This window comes from Bos grunniens, chromosome 25 (genome assembly GCF_055505025.1).
Source record: "Bos grunniens cultivar Pamir isolate PY7600 chromosome 25, Bosgru_T2T1.0, whole genome shotgun sequence".
In the NCBI taxonomy this organism is placed as follows: domain Eukaryota; kingdom Metazoa; phylum Chordata; class Mammalia; order Artiodactyla; family Bovidae; genus Bos; species Bos grunniens.
In genome coordinates, this window is record NC_141189.1 from 3,682,488 (window position 1) to 3,704,161 (window position 21,674).

General features: G+C 53.0%; 1 protein-coding gene and 1 pseudogene across 3 annotated transcripts in view; both read right to left on the reverse strand.

Annotated features, from left to right (window-relative positions):
- The window catches only part of MMD2 (monocyte to macrophage differentiation associated 2), a 69,685-nt gene extending 48,288 nt beyond the window's left edge, over positions 1 to 21,397 (reverse strand). Inside the window, exon 1 of one of the 2 annotated variants that reach the window (XM_086373781.1) lies at positions 21,016 to 21,215. In XM_086373781.1, the coding sequence (XP_086229907.1) occupies positions 21,016 to 21,062 (47 nt within the window). In that variant the 5' untranslated portion in view covers positions 21,063 to 21,215. Of the gene's footprint in view, positions 1 to 21,015 lie in introns of both variants that reach the window. The other variant, XM_086373782.1, reaches the window with a different exon arrangement.
- LOC147344721 (FUN14 domain-containing protein 2-like) lies at positions 13,409 to 17,619 on the reverse strand (annotated as a pseudogene). The gene is made up of 3 exons (XR_015154501.1): positions 17,351 to 17,619; positions 17,059 to 17,285; positions 13,409 to 16,861 (listed from the first exon to the last, which is right to left on the reverse strand). The product of XR_015154501.1 is annotated as an FUN14 domain-containing protein 2-like (transcript).
- Positions 21,398 to 21,674: the final 277 nt, after the last annotated feature.

Genomic DNA, 21,674 nt, shown 5'->3' on the forward strand with positions numbered 1-21,674 from the left:
CGTTCCACATGAACGGTGCCCCCTGGAGGTGTGCAGCTGGAGGTCCTGACCTAGCACAGCAGCGGCCAGAGCCCAGCCCCGCACCCTCCCCAGGGCTCCCTTCAGAATCTGGCTTAATGAGGGTCCACGCCTCTGAAGCAGGGATCACCCCATCCTCCTGGCCTCATCGGAAGCTCCCAGAAGGTAACAGATAAGCAGGTGCCACAGGAACCCAGACATTCTGGACCAGAAACCCAGGGTGGCCCTCCACCCTCCGGAATCTCCATAACAGGGAGCTGATACAAGCCGAGTGGTCGACTCTTCACCTCGAAGCTGGGGATGCCCATCCCCCTCCCCACAGCGTCCAGACCCCAGGCCAAGAGCTCTGAAATTTGCACCAAAGTTTCAGGAGCCCAGGAACTAATGTTCAGAGGAATCAGCCTCCCCGGGGACTCCTCGGGCTGACGAAGACCCCGCTCCTCTGCCCTCATTTGAGACAACTCCCAGCCTCGCTCCCCACGGTCTCCCGTGCAGGACCAAGCTCTGGGTGCCTACAGGGCATCCTGCTTCCTTTTTGTGGCTGCGTGCCCTCCCATCCTCACTTCCACTCTCTGCTGCTGCTGCATCTTGGGGTCACCTCCCAAATGTTACACCCTTTGCCCCTGTATCCTCTCCTGGGTTTAGCTTCTGGGGAAGCCCACATGAAGGCAGATTCTTGGCAGCTAAGAGTAAAACCCCAAAAATATAGCCACAGGCATTACGGGCAAGAAGCAAGACTGCAGGTGTCCCTGGCGGTCCAGTGGTTAGGACTCCTTGTTTCCACTGCAGGTGGGGACCCAAGGTCCATCCCCCGCTGGGGAACGAAGATTCCACATGCTGTACAGCGCTGCCTGCAGCCAACAAGCAACAAGTAAGAAGCAGCACCGCCTCTGACGGATTCCAGTCCCAGCTGCTGCTGCTGCTGATCCCAGGAGGCTTGTCTGCACAGCACTGCACAGTCCGCAAGGCTCACTCACACCCTCCAGCTTCCACCACCTCAGGAAGGGACAGGCCACCACCCTGCCCATCCCTGCTCCCCTAGACCCACCACATCCCATCTCTGCCGCTTTCCCCTCCCGGAAGCCAGGATGGGATCACAACCACCTCCCTTCTCCTCACAGGGGCCACACCCGAAACACGCCTCCTAAGAGGCACATCCCAAACCAGAATCCACTGGGAGGAACTTGGAGAAACTCAGTAAGGGACTTCCTTGGTGGTTCAGTGGCTAAGACTGCAGGCTCCCAATGCAGGGGGCCCAGGTGTGATCCCTGGTCAGGGAACTAGATCCCACATGCTGCAATTGAGACCCGGCACAGCCAAAATAAGTAAATAAATATTTACATAAAAAGAAACTCAACAAATATCTCCCCCTACTCCACCCCCATCAGCCTCAGGGGACCTGTCGCCGCCCTGGGCTCACCTTAAGTGGCAAAAGCAGCCCTAACTCCAGAGATGGGGGCAGCCACCTTCCAACGGGTAGGCTGCACCAGCCTCCCACCAGAACCACAGGGGCATCCTGGGATGGCTGATCCTGTCACAGAAAATCGTTTTCTCCCCGCTCATACTAGTCCCCGTGAAAGGAGGGGCCACTCCCGGGCCTGTGGAACAGGCAGAGGCCTAGGCACGCCCCATCCCCGCCAACACAGCGCCACTGGCCCTGGCTTAGCCCAGCCCTACCCATGCCCAAGTGTCCAGGATACCATCCTGGGTGGAGCCATGGAAATTCCAAAGCAGAGGGCCCTGGGCCGTCCCCTCCCCCTAAAGCTGGTTCCCAGCCAACTCCACCCCTTACGACCCGGATTCAGGCACCAACTGCTGAGCAAAGCAGCTGCCTTCAGGGAGAAACAGCTTCCCCCAGAGACCTACACCTTTCTGGAGCAAAATGCACCAATGTGCATGCGCACACACCCACATGCACACAGGTATGGGCACACAGACCTGTACACACACACACACACACGCTGCACACAAGCCCAGGGGCTTCACAGAGCCTGAAATAGCACCCACACATCCTGAGAACGTCTCCACTTCGAAAAGGGACTGGTTCATTCCTTCCCCGCCGAGGCCTTTCTTCCAAAGAAATGAAGGCTCGGTTTTGTCTTAGATAATAACAAGGATCTCACCACTTTGATACACTTTGAGTGCAGAGATGTTTGAAGTGAGGGTCTTTTTTCCTGAAGAGAGGCTCCTGAAAAATCACAAAACTGCAAGCCCTAATGAAAGCATTGATTCAGGCAAGGGTGACCAACAGATGCAGACAAGGTTGATGAGAGGTTGCTAAGCAATGGGATGGTCCAATCCAGGAAACCCAGAATCACCCCGCCAGCTCCGAGATAAACCCCAACATCCCCAGAGACAGGGCAGCCAGGCATCCCCTACCTCCTTGGGAGACACAAAGCGACATTTCTCGCCTGTCTTGCCAAGAACATTGATCCTGAATATAATAAGCCTCTACAGCTGTGTTGGCCACTGTGGCAGCCACGGGCCATGTGTGGCCAAGTCAGCAAGAACTCACTCAAACTAAATAAAAGGTACAGTTCAGTTCCTCAGCTGTGCTAGGGCTCAATGGTGCCAGGGGGCAGTGCCCACACTGTCGGTGTGCTGGGGGCCTTGTGGTCACGGAAGTAACCCTCACCAGTTAAGAGGCACGGACTGAAACAGTAACATCACCAGGGGTTTGCCTTCAACTGACCACAGAGAAAAAGCAAAGCGATGAGACAAGGGTGGCAAGTCGTCCGTTAATTAGTAAATTTTAGTTAGGCTATGGGGTCCATCATAACTGTTCTCTCTACTTTTTGAATGGAAGTTTTCATAATAGGAGGAACGGAATGTTTGCAGACTCTCAAGCATTTCCCCTCCCTCTGCAATGGTATACACTGTGGAAGGAAATGGTAACTCTACAGAGAGCAACCTGGTGGATTCCAGCTGAACCAAGGGTCAAGGTTGCGTGTGTGCTCAGGCGCAAGGGTCAAGGTTAAAACACCACAATGGCAGGACGGGCATCCTGCTGGGAAGCCGTCACTGAAACACTGATGTGCAACCAGGGAAGTCTGTGGGCCTCATTAAATAATACTGCGTCAGGGACTTCCTGGGACTTCGCCTTCCAAGGCAGGGGTTGTGGGTTCTGTCCCTGGTGGGGGAGCTAAGATCCTGCATGCCTCCAGGCCAAAAAAACCAAGACAGAAAACTGAAGCAACACTGTAACAAATTCAACATCGCTTTTTTTGAAAAATAAATAAATGATACTGCATTAAGGCCAATGTTCCTTTTTTTCCTCTCACATTTAATAAACAACCTGCATATGACACCATTTTCAACTGAGCTTTACTTTTCATAAATTTTCTAACTGTGGTAAGACACAACATAAAACCCACCATTTTAACCATTTTGAAGGGCGTCCTTCTGCAGCATAAGCACGTTCATATTGTTGCACGAACATCACAGCAGTCCACCTCTAGAACCGTTCCATCCTCCCAAACTAAGGTTCTGACTGCACGAACCACTGAGTCCCCTCCCACCCCCTGCCCCTGACAGCCTGCCTTCCACTTCCTGTCTCCATGACACTGATGACTCTAAGGACCTCGTGTAAGTGGAATCACACAGGGTGTGTCTTTTTGTTTGTCAGCTTATTAGCAGAAGGCAACGACAGCATCCTGTTCATTCCGTTTAGTAGCAGAGTGACCTCAAGTTCATTCATGGCACAGCCTGTATCAGAATGCCCTTCCTTTTCAAGGCCAGGGTTCATTTTTTAAATCTCATTTCATGAGACAGTGCCCTGGGACTGAGCAAATACACACTGCAGGCTTTGGGGCCAAGGGGGGATATCAGCAAGGAACCCTCCTGTAGCCAGTCGAGTAGCCCTTCTCAGTGAGCTCCAGCAGCCCTGGTCCCTTGGGGGTCCCAAGAAGCCCCCCACTTTTCATCAGCGACAGGTCCAAAAATGGGCGTGAAATCCAAGCCAGGACAAGAAGACTCAGTTGCAGGGCCGTGGTGTTCCTGGAGGAGCCTGTAGGATTCTCTCTACCCACAAGGGCTGTGAGCAGTCCAGAAAATGAGAGGCCAGCGGAGACAGACCCCAGGGACAGACAGAGGCAGCCCGGTCCCCTTGGAGACTCTGGATCCAGCTGGACCTGAACCTACAACCTTTTCGTTTCCAAAGATCAACCTGCTTTCCCTTCTTTTCCCTCCTCCTCTTTTTCCTTCCTCCTCCCTCCCTCCTCACCCTCCACCACTCTCTCTCTCTCTTAAGCCAGTTCAAACTGACACTTCTCTTACTTATAACTGAAAGGCCAAAAGTCACCCTCAAACCCCTCCTCACCCAGGCACTCAAGCAGAAACCATACCTACATTTCCAGCATATGTATCAATATCTCAATTACGCATTTGTTCACATACTATGAGCAGACCTAGCCCTCCCCTAAACTATGAGCTTCAGAAGGGGAGGAGGCAAGCTTTGCACGGGGTTCATTTTCCTGCCCCAGCCTTGGTCCTCAAACAAGGTTTTCAGGTGAGTCAGTGAACCAACTAGCCCACTGTGGGTGCCCAACCAGTGGACAAGTCAGTCACGCCCACCACACGCCAGACCGTGCTGGCCCCTCACCAGACAAAACGGGGGGTCTGAATAGCCCCCAACCCACCCCTGTTCCAAGGAGTTTGCAGTCTGGCTGGGGAATGGTGGCCAAAGACACAAGACCTGCCATGCTGTCCCCTGCCTGAGACGAGGGCTTGGGAGAAAGCTGGAGGTGCGGGGGGGCTGCGTCTGGATGAATCTGAGTCTGCACTGCCCACTGGAGACAACTGTCACTTCCCAGGACCCCCTGCACGTCTGTCAGCTCAGGTCTGCAGGCACAGGGCACCGAGCTGAGACCTGCTGGTGCTGAAAGGACAGCTCCCCGGGGCGCCCGGCCCCGCAGCAAGCACCCCGTCCCTGTGGAACCAGTCCAGCACTTAACGCGCACCCCCTGTATGCAGGTCTACATACATTTACTCCAAACAGTCCTACGAGGGAAGCATCATTAGGTCCATTTTAATTTCAATGCACCCTGCACCTCACATCCTTGTCTGGCCAGTCACCCCCTGAAATCCCATCACATAGTTATCCGTCTGCTGTCTGTTTCTCACACCAGGACGTGAGCTCCACGAGGTCAGGGTGTTTGTCTTGGTCAGTCCTGTATCCCTAGCAACCAGAACAGCGCCCAGCACCTCGCCACGCACGGCGATTATTGCTGAATTTATGAACAAATGAAACACGGGTGCAGCTGTGTGGTGCAGCTACGTGTCCACATCGAGGGCGGGGAACGTGTTCCTGGTTGCCCTCTCTGTGGTCCGCCAACACACGCGGCACAGACCCACCCTCTCGCCCCTCCGTCTCCTGCCCCACCCCCAACTAAAGACTTCAAGCCCAGCAGTAACTATCAAAGTCAGAGGGACTTCCCTGAGCTTCTAATGCAGGGGGCACAGGTTCAATCCCTGGTCTGGGAACAAGGATCCCACACGCTGCACAGATGATTGATTGACAGATTAAAAAAACAGCCGCAGAATCCCCAGGGCTCCTGCCTTCTGGGTGGTGATATCTGCTCACACGGCAGAGACTCAGGGGCATCCTGACACCCCCAGTCCAGATGCCCTCATGCCCCTGATGACTCCTTCAGCTGGACATTCTGGGAGGACGGGGAACTTCACCATCAGGTGGAAGAAGGGAGCCCAAAGGCAGAGCCCCCTACCCAGGCCTGAGGATCACAGCTTTGCAGCTCAGGTTCCCTGAGGATGCAGGGACCTGGTCCCAAGATGAGTCACTCCTGGAGTGACTCTAAGGACTCTGCTTCATTCAGAGTTGTTCACTGTCCAGTCTGCGGCCAGAGGGACACGCCCCACCTGCTGATAAGTGTATGTGCCAGGCCCACACCTCATGCAGTGATGGAGGACCTGAGTCTCGGGGAAGCTAAGGGACCAGCCCAAGAGCCCTCAGCGGGGGGAGCGACGGGACCAAGACAGACGACACGCCACGAGAGCACTCACTGCGTGCCGGATGCGGGCCGAGCACGGGCCGAGCACTCACTGCGTGCCGGATGCGGGCGGAGCACGGGCCGAGCACTCACTGCGTGCCGGATGCGGGCGGAGCACGGGCCGAGCACTCACTGCGTGCCGGATGCGGGCCAAGCACGGGCCGAGCACTCACTGCGTGCCGGATGCGGGCGGAGCACGGGCCGAGCACTCACTGCGTGCCGGATGCGGGCCAAGCACGGCCGAGGGCGGCATTTAGTCTTCCAAACGTCTCAGTGAGGCTTGATGATTTTGTCCATTTTACAGATGAGGACACTGATGTTCAGAGACTCAATCGACCCTGTGAGATTAGTACTACTATTATTCCCCATCTCTCAGAAGAGGAAACCAAGGCACAGAGAGACCAGGTACACATGCCCAAGATCACACAGCCATTCACTGGAGGGGCCCCCGAGGCACACGCGGGAGGTCTGATGCCAGAAGCCACCAAGGTGAAATTCTACTTTCTGTTTCTCAAGTACAGTAAGTCCCAAGTTGCAAACTTCCAAAGATGCAAATGTGCTACTACCCAAACATCACTGGATCTTTCTTTTTTTCAAGAGGGTAGATAGAATTAATCCAGCAAGGAACTGGAGTATGCCATCAACGTCAGGTGTGAGGGAACCCGCAGAGCGCCCCACGTCTCCTACTGCTGACAATCCTTTAGCTCTACCATCTCTCACCTCCTCTCCCTTCTCCGGTCAGTAACTCTTCTTGCCTGTTGACCCGACGCCCACCCCTGTATGCCAGCTGTTGTACTGGACTGCTGGACTTTTCAAGGTACTGTTCTATAACACTTAAAATGTTTTCTTTTTGTGTGTGTGTTTATGTATTATCTGTGTGAAAAGTATTATAAACCTACTACAGTACAGTACTGTGTTAGCTGGGTACCTAGGCTAACTTTGTCGGACTTACAAACAAATTGGACTCATGAATGCATTCTCGGAACAGAACTCAATCTGCTGGGGACTTGCTGCACTTACTGTGTGCCGTTCACTCCCAGGTAAGGAGAGGACACAGCGACATTCTCCACCTCCCCCAAGCTCGTGGGGAGACAGCCAAGGGAGCAAGTCCAATACAGAACAGGATGGAGGCTGCAAGCAGCAGAGGTGGAGAGCTGAGGTTACGAGAGAGCAGAAACTGTGAGGAGGAGGCGGGGGGAACAACAGAGTCCAGGGTGACAGAGGGAGACGGTGGGAAAGTGGAGAACAGGGAAAACCCCCGGAGAGGGGCCGAGGCCTCTGTGGGCGCCGGGTCTCCAGCTCCAGGCCCCATGGAGCCCTGAACGCACCAAAGTCTGCAGCGAGCTCAGATGCTCTGCTGTTTAAGAAGTGACTTCACTTAGTCAAGGATTCCCTGGTGGCTCAGATGGTAAAGAATCTGCCTGCAATTCCGGAGGCCCAGGTTCGATCCCTGGGTTGGGAAGCTCCTCTGGAGAAGGGAATGGCAACCCACACCAGTATTCTTGTCTGGAGAATCCCACGGACAGAGGGGCCTGACGGGCTACAGGCCATGGGGTCACAAAGAGCTGGACACGACTGAGCAACTAACACTTTCACTCCTTCACTTTCACTTAGTCACAGCGAACCACTGTCCACAGTGACACTGTGAACCAAGCCAGCACCCTGGGCTCAACTCCAGTGGCCCTTCCACTCATCTGGCTAGGGGTCCCCAGGCCCCCCAGGGAGGGGACCGCAGGGGTCTGGGCCTCAGCCGGGAGCTCTGGCGGCTTGGGGATCCCTGGAGGGAGGGCTTGGCAAAAGCTCAGACTTGAGGTTAGTCGGAGCTGGGTTAGAGCTCGCCTCCCCTCTCCCTGGCCACCGGCCCAGCCTCCCCGGCACCTCGTCTGTAACTGGGGGCCAAGGACACTGATCTGGCAGGGTCCGGGATGGGTAAGAATCAATCCACACAGTACAGGAAGTAGAGCCTGGAACATACAAAACACTTGGGAAATGGTGCAGGTCTTTACTGTGGTGGCAATTAACATGAAAAAAATAGAGGCAGAGAGGCAGTCTGGGACACTGGGAATTAATTTACCCAAATCTCAATCCACTTTTTTTTTTTTGGCTGTGCTGGGTCTTCGCTGTTGCACAGGCTTTCTCTAGTTGCGGCGAGCGGGTGCTACTTTTGGTTGCGATCCACAGGCTTCTCACTGGGGTGGCTTCTCTTGTCTCGTTGCAGAGCACAGGCTCTATCGCTCACCGGCTCGGTAGTTGTGGTTCCCGTACTCGAGAGCGCAGGCTCAATAGCTGTGACGCACGGCTTACTTGCTCTGTGACTGGTGGGATCTTCCCAGACCAGGGAATCCATGTCTCCTGCCCTGGCAGGTGGATTCTTAACCACGGAGCCACCAGGGAAGCCCTCGATCCACACTTCCTCTTGCACCTACCTGGCCATGTCCCTGATCTGCTTCTCTGTTGGTCAAGGGCACTGGGTTGAGGAATGTGAGGCTCCCTCTGCTCAGTGGGAAGGACGATTTTGAATTCCATAATCGATTAGTGATGTCTGTCCGGGGCACAAGGAAAGGATGGCAGTAAGGGCTCTACTGTCCTACTCTAACAATCCTATGAGGATGTGAGAGCTGGACCATAAAAAAGGCTGAGTGCCGAAGAATTGATGCTTTTGAACTGTGGTGTTGGAGAAGACTCTTGAGAGTCCCTCCGACTGCAAGGAGATCAAATGAGTCAATCCTAAAGGAAATCAACCCTGAATATTCATTGGAAGGACTGATGTTGAAGCTGAAAATCCAATACTTTGGTCACCTGATGCAAAGAGTTGACTCATTGGAAAAGACCCTGATGCTGGGAAAGATTGAAGGCGGGAGGAGAAGGGGACCACAGAGGATGAGATGGTTGGATGGCATCACCGACTCGATGGACACAACTTAAGCAAACTCCGGGAGATGGACGACATGAAGCCTGGCGTGCTGCAGACCATGGGGTTGCAAAGTCACACTCGACTCAGAGACTGAACAACAGTGACAATAATTCCGTTAGAGCTGTGTTCAGGCAGCATCACCCTTAAACAGGAGGGCCTCTGTCCCTAACCATGTCCTTTAGATCTGTTGCTTCTCCAACTTTCATGCACACCTGACCACTGAAGGATCTTATGACAATGAAGATTCTGATTCCACAGGCTTGCAGTGGATTTCTAACGAGTGCTAGCTAATGCCAAGGCAATGGATCTCTGGAGTGTGCTGCAGATCAGGGTTAAGGGGGCCCTGCTCACACAAACACAGGCTGCTCTGTTAATGAGACATCAAGCGCCTTGGTCATGGGGGATCCAGCAGTCATCGTCAGCAGTGTGAGCTGTGACCCTGGCCGTCCGCTTTGTGAACAATGCTGGCAGGCCCCAGACATGTACGTCATCACATCTCCCGTCCTGTGTCCTTTGCGAGAAACATGGGTACAGATCCACACAATGGAATGTCATTCAGCCTTAAAAAGGAAGATACTACGATGAGATACCACCTCACATCGGTCAGAACTGCTATCACAAAAGAGTCTGCAAATGACAGGGACTTCCCTGGTGATCCAGTGGCTAAGAGTCCGAGCTCCCAGTGCAGGGGGCCCAGGTTTGATCCCTGGTCAGGGAGCTAGATCCCACATGCTGCAACTAAGACCCAGCACAGCCAAATAAATAAAATAAACATTTTTGAAATGGCTGAAATGGTAAACTTTACATGATGCATATTTTACCACAATAACAAAAAACGATTACATCCAAATGCCGTGGAGCTTTGTGGATGACATCACATGTGGCACTGGGAACAAGGAGGATGTGAGCAGCAGAAAGATCTGGGTGAGAGAAAGACAAACCCCAGTCGGCCCTCCCCACCAGAGGTTACACATCTCAGGGACCCACCAGCCGCAGGCAGAAACCACTAGCGACTGGCAGCTGGTTCAATCTACAGATGTGGAGCCCAAGGGTACAGAGGCGCATCCGCGGACGTTGGGAGTCGAGGGAGTCCTGGAACTAACCCACCACCCGGGCGGGTACCGAGGGAGGACCTCGATTCATCCTCGAAAGCTTTGCTCTCAAGGCAGCAACCTCCAGCATCCAGTTTGTCCCTCTCCCCGTTTCGGTTCCAGGTTTCAAAGACACTCGTGAATCGCCCTGGAATTCCCAGTAGGTGCGTGTGGCAGCTGATGGACACACGAAATGCTAATGCATTCATATCACTCCTGAACTTCCACATGAGCAGGACTAGAGGCAACTTGCATAAGACACAAGTCCTGTTCTTTTTTTAATGGAAGTATAGTTGATTTACAATGTTGTGCCCATCTCTGCTGTACAGCAAAGTGATTTGGTTTTACACATATTAATATACACATTATTTTTTAATATTCCTTTCTGGACTTCCCTGGTGGGCCAGTGGTTAAGAATCCACCTGCCAGGGCAGGGGACGGGTTCGATCCCGGTCTGTGAAGCTTGTTTCCACGTGTCACGGGGCAACTGAGCCCGTGGGCCACAACTACTGAGCCTGAGCTCCAGAGCCCGTGAGAAGCCCTCACACTACATCTAGAGTAGCCCCTGCTTGCCGCGAATACAGAAAGCCCACATGCAGCAACGAAGACTCAGCACTGCCAAAACACACAAAATTCTTTTCCATGATGGTTCAGGGGCTTCCCTGGTGGCTCAGATGGTAAAGAATCCGCCTGCAGTGCAGGAGACCCCATTCAATCCCTGGGTTGGGAAGATCCCCTGGAGAAGGGAAAGGCTACCCACGCCAATATTCTGGCCTGGAGAATTCCATGGACTGTACAGTCCACGGGGTCACAAAGAGTTGGACACGACTGAGCGACTTTCACTCTGACATTCACATGATGGTTTATCCCTGGACCCTGGATAGCTTCCTGTGCTACACGATGGGACCTTTTTATCCATTCTCTGTATGGTAGTTGGCGTCTACCAGCCCCAAATTCTCAGCCCACTCCTCTCCTTCCTGCTCCTCTTGGCAACCATAAGCCTGATCCCCATCTAGTCCTCATGTTGGCAACGAGCTGGACATTGGACTTGAGGCGTGAGCAGTTTCATTTTCATGAGATGGGTTTCAATTACATTTTCTAAAAACTCAAATAAAATATCTCAGCTTTAACTTAAATACTGTTTGACTTTAAAATGTTATACTCACCCATCTTAATTGAATTTTGCCTTTTCAATTTAATAGGAATTTTTGAATACTTTAGAATTGAGTCATATAAACTCTTTCAGTTTCTGACATTCGCTTTAATCTACATTTGTGGAGTCTTTTAATTACATTTTCCACTTGAACCTTTTAGGCCAGTGTTCTCCCAGAGGAATTTCTGCAGTGATGGAAATGTTAAACATCCGCGTTGTCCCGCAGAGCGGCTGCTGGCCCCTCGTGACTATGGAGCGTTTGAAATGTGGCTGGTGCGACTAAGGAACTAGCTTGTTAATTTTGTTTTACCTTAATGAATTTAGATTTACTTTTTGTCTTTGGCCACAAAGCTTGTGGGGTCTTAGTTCGATCTGGTGCCCCATGTGCTGGGAGCACGGAGTTTTAACCAATGGATGGCCAGGGAAGTCCCAAGATTTACTTCTAAATAAGCCACATGTGGCTAGGCCCACAGCCCTGAACAGAGCACCGTTAGATTATTACTGTTAATAAAACCCCCAAATAAGTGAAAATCTTGACTATAAAAAATGATTCTGTTGTGATGAAGTCAATAAAAATAAATCATGTGATATACATAATAAACTGTGCCTGTCTTCGTTACTCATCCGAGCAAGGCTGCCCGGCAACGAACGCCAAACACGCGTGTGAAAGTTCACTACATTCAGCTGTCTTTCTGTGTATTTTCTTGGCCATGCCCCATGGGACCCTAGTTCCCAGACCAAGGATCAAACCTGTGCCCCCGCACTGGCAGCATGCAGTCTTAGCCCCTGGGCCACCAGAGAAGTCCCCCACCTAAAGCTGTCTTTGAAACTAGCCAGTCTTCAATCATATGAAGGCCACCGTTTTACAGTCGTCAGTTCTGTCTCTATAGAAGTATAGCTGTCGAAAGGAGGACAGAACCCGTTTTGTCGAGAAGCTTGTCAGCTTGACTTTTAACTTGAGATATCCAGACACAGAGCAAGAGCCGGGACACCGCTCCGGCTCCACAGCATTGGGGGCGGGCCCGTCAGTGAATGAATGAAGGAGGCCGACGATGGTGTGTTCTGGGAGCCCTGCCAGGTCCTGCCAGGGTGTGGGCAGTGGGAAGGACTCGGAATTCTATTCCCTGCATCCGTCAGGGAGCAGATGATCCTGTAAAACGCCGCGTGTGAGACTCTCGCCCTGCAGCTGTTGGTGACGGCGACTGCTGTCACCCCTCAGGTTTGCACAGGAGGCAGAAGGGCAGAGCAGAGGCCAGGCGAACCCAGGTGTGAACCCTACCGCCCGCGCTACGACCTCGGGCAAATCAGGCAGGTATGAAAACTGCGGCCACTCCCAGGACGGCCAAGGGTCAGAGGAGACGCTGTACAGAAACCGAGGGCCGGGACTTCCCTGGTGGTCCCAGCGCAGGGGGCCTGGGCTCGACCCCTGGTCAGGGAACTAGATTCCACTTGCCGCAACTAAGAGTTTAGGAGTTCGCATGCTGCAACTAAAAAGGTTCTGCTTACCGCAACTAAGGTCAAAGGTCTCGAGTGTTGCGGCTAAAACCTGGAGCAGGACTTCCCTGGCGGTCCGGTGGATAAGAATCAGCCTGCCAGCGCAGGGGATCCGGGTTCCATCTCTGGGCTGGAAAGATCTCACATGCATCGCAGCTACGAAGCCCTTGGGCCACAACTGCTGAAGCCCTCGAGCCTACAGCCCGTGCTCCGCAGCAAGAGACGCCCCTGCTCAACACAACTAAGAAAGCCCGCTCGCAGCGATTAAGACCCAGTGCAGTCGAAAATAAAGAAATAAAATTTAAAAAATAAACCTGGTGCAACCAAATAAATAATTCTTTTTTAAGTATGGGTCACCTCCCTCTACTCCATGAAGCCCTGTCCCCAGGTTAGTCCAGCAAGACAGAAGCAACCATGAACCTCACCTCCCCACCCACCCCTTCTCCATCCACCCAGACACCTGCTGAAGTCACAGAAAGCTTTGCCAAGGTAGAAGGGTTTCTCTGACAGCCCCTGGATCTTCAGAAACTTGCTTTGTACAAACAGCCTAAAAGCTTCTTTAGAAAGAGACACACTGGATCAGAGTAACTGTGACATAAATAGCCACGCTCCAGAGCACCAACTGTAGACCAGGTACCTCGCCAGCTGGGTCACATACCTCATCTTAATCTCCTTAAGGACCGCCAAGGTTTAGGAAACCTGTGACCTCCAGAATTCAGAGTCCCGGCTGGAGCAGGACTAACTAGCTTTGAAGGGACTTCAGGCAGCAAGACGGAGAAGGCAATGGCACCCCACTCCAGTACTCTTGCCTGGCAAATCCCATGGACAGAGGAGCCTGGTATGCTGCAGTCCATGGGGTCGCGAAGAGTCGGACACAACTGAGCGACTTCCCTTTCACTTTTCACTTTCATGCATTAGAGAAGGAAATGGCAACCCACTCCAGTGTTCTTGCCTGGAGAATCCCAGGGACGGGGGAGTCTGGTGGGCTGCCATCTATGGGGTCGCACAGAGTCGGACACGACTGAAGTGACTTAGCAGCAGCAGCAGCAGCAGGCAGCAAGACAGGACTAAACCTACAGAAGGCCTCCCACGGCCAGCACGAGCGTCACCACCCCCTCCTGTCAACCTCCCTTACAAAGGGGAAAGCGGGACTCAGGGAAAAGCCCCGTGCCCATGAGAAGAAGCAGAGAGGAGGGCAGGGTCACAGCACCGGCCCCTGGCCCCTCCTCCTTCCCCAAGATGCAGCCATGGAAGGAGTGAGAACCTGTCTCTGACCTTAGGAGCAACTCCAAACACCACGGCAGGACCCGCGCTGTGAAGGGGGTGGGGGTCCCCAGCCTGGTCACTGTTGTCTGGGCAGTCGGCGATCCTCACATGGACCTGGTGACCAGGGCAACACCCTGAATGGACAAAGAATCGAGTGTTCGCTGCAGAGACGCTCCCGGAGCGTGACTGCCCGGAAGCAGAACCCAGAAAACAACCTGAGTGTCCCACAGAGGGAAATAATGAAATAAAGCAGGGTGTGATGGCGAGCTGGGACACACGCAAAAGCCCATGTCGAACTGCGGCTGCAAGCAGTTAGGAAAGACGAAGGAGAAGGGAGTATAGCAAGTCAATTTTTAAAAATCAGGATACAGTGCTAGCTGTAGGCTATCTATAGAAGAAAAATCAACACATTTAAAAGTGATGATCTCGGGACCATGGGATTGAGGGTCTGCTGCTTTCATTTTTATACCTACTTCCCAGGATTTAAAAACTTTTCTCCAAGAAGCATGCGCTACATCTATAACCACGTTGCTATTTTATAATGACCGCCACGTTTAAGGTCACACTGCATTAAGCCAAAGAGGACACTGGTGTCTGCACAGCTTGATTCAATCATCTAAAGTCACACAGCCAGGATCCAGGCGACAGATTCTGACTGGTAACTACTCAGGTGCCAGGTGTTGTTCTGGGCACAGACAGACAGATGGGACTTCACTCCCCAGCCTCCCGGCAGTCTCCCGGGCCTCATGGGGCTCGCCCAGGAAATGTGAGACCTTGCTGCCTTCCAGGACACATAGAACCAAATTTATTTTTATTCTCAAGACCCTGGACTTCCCTGGTGGTCCAACAGTTAAGAATCCACCTGCCGATGCACAGGTCACGGGTTCGAACCCTGGTCTGGGAAGATCTCACAAGCTGTGGAGCAACCAAGCCCACGCAGCACAATTGCTGAGCCCTAGAACCCATGCTCTGCAACAAGAGAAGCCGTCTCGATGAGAGGCCATACACAACTAGGAAGAAGCCCCTACTCGGCAACCAAGACCAGCGCAGCCAAAAAACAAATAAATGAAAATATTTTAAAAAAGAATTACAAAGACCCGGAAGCACCCTGTGTACCTTTCCTTCCCTCCCTTACAGATGACCACCAACCTGACCTCGTAATCATCACTTTCTCACTTTTTGCATGCCTTTCTCTGCATTCCTAAACCACACAGCTGGTTTGCAGGGTTTCAAGTGTTACATGATTGGAGTCATGCTTTCTTCCAAGTTTTGCTATCGTTCAACACATCCGTGCGATTTATCCATACACTCTTTAGAACTGGAGTTCGTTTTCATCGCAGGATTACTATTCCACTGTACAAGGCCACCCTGTTCAATCAGCGTGGACCTCTGGGCTGCCTCCAGGTCTTGCTTACCACGAACAATGCTGCTGAGAAGTTTCTGGGCCATCTTCCCCGGTACACACGCTCACAGAGTTTCTCTAGGGGAGACACCCAGATGAGAATGGCCATGCCCAGGTTCACATAATAATTTCTGTTTTCCAAAGCAATTATAATAGTTTTGTCAGACTTTCAACATACTGAATACGAGCACGGCATCCCGAGGACTCTTACTTTGCATTTCCTTGATCATCAACACAAGTGAGCAGTTTTTCACACGCTTGCTGCTCATCTGTGTTCTCCCTTCCGGAAATGACTCTCTTTTCCCATTTTGTATTGGGTTGTCTTTTCCTTATTGCAGTTCTTTATAGATTCTCGATATTAAACTTTTTCGGTCATGCTGTGTGGCTTGTGGGATTTTAGCTCCACACAGGAACTGCACCCAGGCCACAGCAGTGAAAGCGTGTAGTCCTACCCACTGGCGGTGGTGGTGGTTTTCGTCGCTAACACGTGTTTGACTCTTTTGCGACCCCATGGACAGTGGCCCGCCAGGCTCCTCTGTCCACGGGATTTCCCAGGCATGAATATTGGAGTGTGTTGTCATTTCTTTCTCCAGGGGACCTTTCTGACCCAGGATCAAACCCAAGTCTCCTGTGTCTCCTGCATTGGCAGGTGGATTCTTCACCACTGAGCCACCAGGGAAGCCCTTGAACCACTGGACCACCATGGAATTCCTGATTCCGGTATTAATTACTTGTTGGTTAAACGTGCTGCTAATAAGTCCTCCAAGTGTGTGGCTTGTCTTCTCTTCTTTTCTTGGCATTTTTTGTTTTTGTTTTTGGCGAATAAACACTTAAACTTTTCTACTGTAGTTGAGTTTATCAACCTTTTATAGTTTGGACATCTCTGCGCCCTCAGAAATCTCTCCCTAGCGTGACAGCCCAAAGGTACTGTTTTAAGTTTTCAAAAGGTTCAATGTTTTTAAAAAATTTTCACTTGTAAATGTTTTTTCATGCTTAAAGGCAAGTGCATTCAGTTCCTTTCCAGGCAGAAGATACGGTATCTTACACGCTTGTTCTTTCTCTTCCAAATCAAGTTTGGGACAGCCTTTGAGGGCCCACTCATCCTCCACAGAGGGCCGCCTTGCACCATGTTCTGGTCAGTGTCTTCCGTAGGGGAGAAAGGAACATTCTTGCTGACCTGCAGACTAGTCCAGGGGAAGTGTGCTAGAAAGGTAATGTGTACTGTCTGTCCAGCTGTGGTCAAGCTCACAGTAGGGTCATTATCCAGGTAAACCAACAGATGCCTACGGAAGCCATTCAGATACACCGTGGCAGGTAGGAAGCCACAGGAGAAGAGAAGGAGAGATGTGCTAGTCTAGGGTGGAGTCAAGAGGCTGCTGGTGTGAAAAAACAGGAAAAATGGAAGTGAAGTCATCCTCTTTAGGACGCCCTGCCAAGCAGAAAGGCTCCAAAAAATCCACCAGTCGCTAGAACACTCTTCTTCACAAACGACACCAGCTCCTCTGCTTTGCTCTTGACCTGCGGCTTCCCTGGTGGCTCAGTCGGTAAAGTCCACCCGCAATATGGGAGACCTAGGTTCTATCCCTGGGTTGGGAAGATACCCCGGCAAAGGAAATGGCAACCACTGCAGTATTCTTGCCTGGAAATTTTCGTGGACAGAGGAGCCTGGTGCTACAGTCTATGGGGTCACAAAGAGTCCAACACAACTAAGTGACTTTCTTTCTCCTCTCTTTCTGTGTAGGTGTCCCGTTGTTCTTGAGGATCTGCAGCTGCTCCTTGGCTTTCTCCCGTGTCCTTCTCTACCCGCTGCCAGTCCACTCTGATGGACCCAATATGGTTCACAAGCTGAAAAGGAAGAAACCCACCTCCCAAAGCCGTCGCAGCCAACTTTCCCACCTTCTGGAATATGAAAACCACACACCATCCAGTTGTTGTACAGTCACTCAATTGTGTCAGACTCTTTGCGACCCCATGGACTGCAGCACACCAGGCTTCCCTGTCCTTCACCAAATGACATCGCCAATTAACAGCTGGGTTGCCACACTCTACATTTTTGGCTTAAGGTTCAGCTTTCTGCCCAAACAGCATTTGCCACCATGGCTGCTTTTTAGCAAGTTCTGAGAGGTCCAGGGACTCAGAATTTTCCCCACAGTAGACTGGTTGCCGCCATTCCGGCGAGCTCATCTCACGATGACACCTGTCTCGACTCCGAGAAGGAAGGCACGCAGTGGAGCAGGCGCGAGCTGGCTTGCGGCACGTGGGATAGACGTTTCCATTCCCACCGGGAGACAGAAAGGACCCAGCAGGGCGGGGGCGTGCACTCCTCTTCCTTCCACTTCCACTTCCGCCCGCAGCCAAGTCCTACATATATTTTTGGAGGGGGGAGCGGGGCTGTACCAGATCGTCATTCGGAGAAGGCGATGGCACCCCATTCTAGTACTCTTGCCTGGAAAATCCCCTGTACGGAGGAGCCTGGTAGGCTGCAGTCCATGGGGTCGCAAAAGGTCAGACAGGACTGAGCGACTTCACTTTCACTTTCCTGCATTGAAGAAGGAAATGGCAACCCACTCCAGTGTTCTTGCTTGGAGAATCCCAGGGACAGAGGAGCCTGGTAGGCTGCCATCTATGGGGTCGCACAGAGTTGGGCACAACTGAAGCGACTTATCAGCAGCAGCAGATCATCATTGTGGCACCAAACTTTTGTTTTTGGCATGTGGGATCTAGTTCCCTGACCAGCAATGGAACCCCCATCCCCTGCATTGGGAGTGCAGAGTCTCAGCTTGGGCCACCAGGGAAATCCTCCACTTGTTAATCTGTAATCCATCTACAAATGCTTTTTCTGTAAGGTGTGAGGTAGGGCTCCAGTTTTCTTGTTTCCATCTGGTTAACTGTCTCAGTACCATTGATTCACTAATTCACTAAACCACCCCTGCCTGATCAGCAATACTGCCTCTGTCAAAAGCCAAATGCCTTTATATGCATGAATCTGTTTCTGGGCTCTCTGTTCTGTTTCATTGGTCAATTCACCGAGCTCTGCGTCCTGTCTTTAATTCCTATAGCTCTGCAATAAGTGTGTTTCTGGATGTAGATAAGTCATTCAAGGACTTGAGGTTAGAACCTTAAAGATCAACTGACCCAACCAGCCACTGAGAAACAGAGGCTCAGAGAGGGAAAGCATCTTTTGCAATGTCACACAGCATTTAACTAAAAGCACTGTTAAGAACTGGATGTTTGTGTTCCTGCCTCCAAAAAAAATTCACATGTTGAAATCCAACCCCCCATGTGATGGCATTTGGAGGTAGAACCCTTGAGACATGATTAGATCATGAGGGTGGAGCCTTCATGAATGGAATTAGTGCCCTTATCTGAAGAGGCCAAAGAGCTGGCCCCGTGTCTTTCTAACATATGAAGAGATCAGTAGTCTGAAACTTGGAAGAGGGCCTTCACCAGACCCAGACCATGCTGGCACCATGACCTCACACCTCCAACCTCTAGAACTGTGAGGAATAATTTTCTGCTGTTTATAAGGCACCCAGTCTGTGGTACTTTATTACGGCAGCCTGAATGGACTAACATCCATATCTCACCCTGGACGATGGTCTTGTCCTGTTCAATATCGCAGTCAATGGCCACCTGTGTGTAGTTACTGAGCACTTGAATAATTTGTTTATATTGATTACATATTGAACGTCCTTTGGATAGAGTTAACTAAAATATATTCTCATAATTAACTTCATCTGTTTCTTTTTATGACACTGAGTTGGGACATAAGCTACATATTAAAATGAATGACCACTAGGAAATTTAAAACTACCTCTGTGACTTGTACGACATCTCTACTGGAGAGAACTCGGTTATACTTCTAAATTCACTCAATCACAAAGCCTTGATTATGGCCCTAATATGTGGACTGGACGGTAAAAAGGGCCACACCAGGAGGAAAAGAACAGAAATAATCGATGCACTCTGTCTCCTCACTGGGCTCATTACCCGGAGAAGAGTCATCAGTCCCAGCATGAAAGAGCTCACGGTGCAGCCCTCAGCCCAGCTGGAGCTCTATTCCAGTAAGAGAGAGGGCAGCCCCAGTGCCTAAATCTAGCCATCATTTACACCAACCCCCTTGTCTTACAGATTAACCAGCAGAGGCCCAGAGAGGTTGAGACACCTACCCAAGATCACACAGTGGGTGTGGGACAGAGCTCCTTCCCCCACTGTCTGCATGTGTAGCCTCCAGTTCTGGGCATCCCCCTTCCCTTTGAGTGAACGCTCCACCAACTTACATCTCATACGAGCACACCGGACCCTTGAGAAAAGCCTAAGAAAGTCCGAGTGTCCACACCGGAGGAGACCTCACAGATCTGTGCAGCCAGCCCCTCCCACCTTCGTCCCAAGAGAAACTCCACAGGAATTCCCACTAGTATCCCCTTCCCAGCGGGACTCCCCAACTTTATGAAGGAGACACAACACGTCTCCCTCCAGGGGAAACCAAGATGAGACCGGGGGGGAAAGGGCCCACTGTCCCTGCCCCCAGCCCTGCTCAGGCCGGCCTCTGGGGCCAAGCTATGCTCCCTCTGACGGGAACTCAGAGACGTCGTGGGACCAGGGGTCCTCAACAACTGCTGGGAGACAATGAGCCGTGTTGTGCCACAGCAAAAATGACGCCCACCCAGCTCAACTCACCGCCTGCCCCCTCTACCCCCGAGGCAGGAGGTGTGGGGGGAGGGCGGGGGCAGGGCAGGCCGAGTGTCCTCTCCCACATCAGGCTCTCCCGGGGCAGGAGGAAGAAACCAGGGCTGCACGCCCAGAGCGGCCTGTCCTCCCCCGAGACCCCTGCGAGCCAAAGGGCAACCCTAGAAAAGGGTTTCCATCCAGCTTGCAGGCAAGCCCACCCTCCCAAAATCTTAGAGCCATTTAATATTCCCTCACCTCCCCCCGCCCCTTAATTGGGAATCTGAGCCACAGGACCTTGGCTTCCACTCAGCAATCTGAAATCACCACTTTAGAAGAGGAAACCAAGGCTCAGGAGGGACCACGGATTTCATATTATGAAAAGGCCAAGACGCACAGGTCCTGGCCCTGAGCCTCAGTTCACCCACCTGAAAAGAGCACTTACCCATTCGTCCCGTTTGCTGTGAGGACGGTCAGGGGTGGTGAGGGGACAGGGCCGGTCAGGGGGGACAGGGGTGGTCAAGGAGGACAGGGTGATCGGGGGACAGGGGTGTCTGGGGAGACAGGGTGGTGCGGGGACAGTGTGGTCAGGGGGGACAGGGGTGATACTGGCCAATGCCTTTTATCATTAACAAAAGCTCCAGGTAGCAACTGAGCCCGTGCAAAGTGCTTTCAAGGGATCGGCTCACTTAACCATCGAGGGGGGGCCCCAGGGGTGGGGACGCTCGTTATCCCCGCCTTGCAGAACTGGAAATCGAGGTTCCGAGAGGTGAAGCGACTGGCCCCAGGGCACCCCGCTAAGTGTGTCTGAGGCGCTGGGAACCCGCGCGCCTCCCGAGTCCAAGGCGCGGAGCTCACAAAGACCGCGACGTCTCGCGTCCGGGTTCTTCCGGCCCGGGGACAGGGTCCATTGGTCACCCCGAATTCTCGGGGCGGCGGGGGGCGCGCTGGCCGTGCGGGTAGCCGGACCCGCGCCCCCGCGCCCGCGCGCCCCCGCCACTCACCTCGCGTACTTGGTCTTCTGAAAATCCAGGAGCCGCGGGGCGAACATCGCGGCGGTTCCATCGGCCTCCAGCCGGGGGCTCCGACCGCGGCAACTCGGCGAGGCCGCGGGGCGGGAGCAGCAGGTCGGCGGGCGCGGGGCGGGGGCGGCCGGGGGCGCGCGGAGCCGAGCTGGAGCTGAGCCGGGAGCCGCCGACGCCAAATCCCGAGCAGATGGTGGCGGGCGGGGCGGGGGGGCTCCGGGCCAATCGCCTGAGTCCCCGCGGCCCCGGCCCCCTCCCCGCGCGGGGCGGCCCCCTCCCGGCCTAGCTGTGGGGCGGGGGCCCTGGAAGAGGGGTGAGGGGCCCCGGGGGGCTTCCGAATGCAGCCCCTTCCCCCTCACTCCTCGGGCCCCCTCCTCCCGTAGTTCTTCCAGCCAGAAGACGGCCTGTTAGACGGAGCCACGCTGCCCTCGGCTTACTGTTCCCCAGCCCCCGCCCCGGCCGGGGCTGGGCTGCAAGGCATGTGGAGCCTGCAGGGGAGCCTGGCCCCAGAGGGTACTTGTAGCTCGCGACCCCCCACCGCCTTGACGCCCCTTCGAGGCTCGACGGCCCCAAGGGGATGGCCGCAGTCTCTGGGGAACCCCCCCCAACTCCCAGAGGCTATGATTCTGGGGACCCTC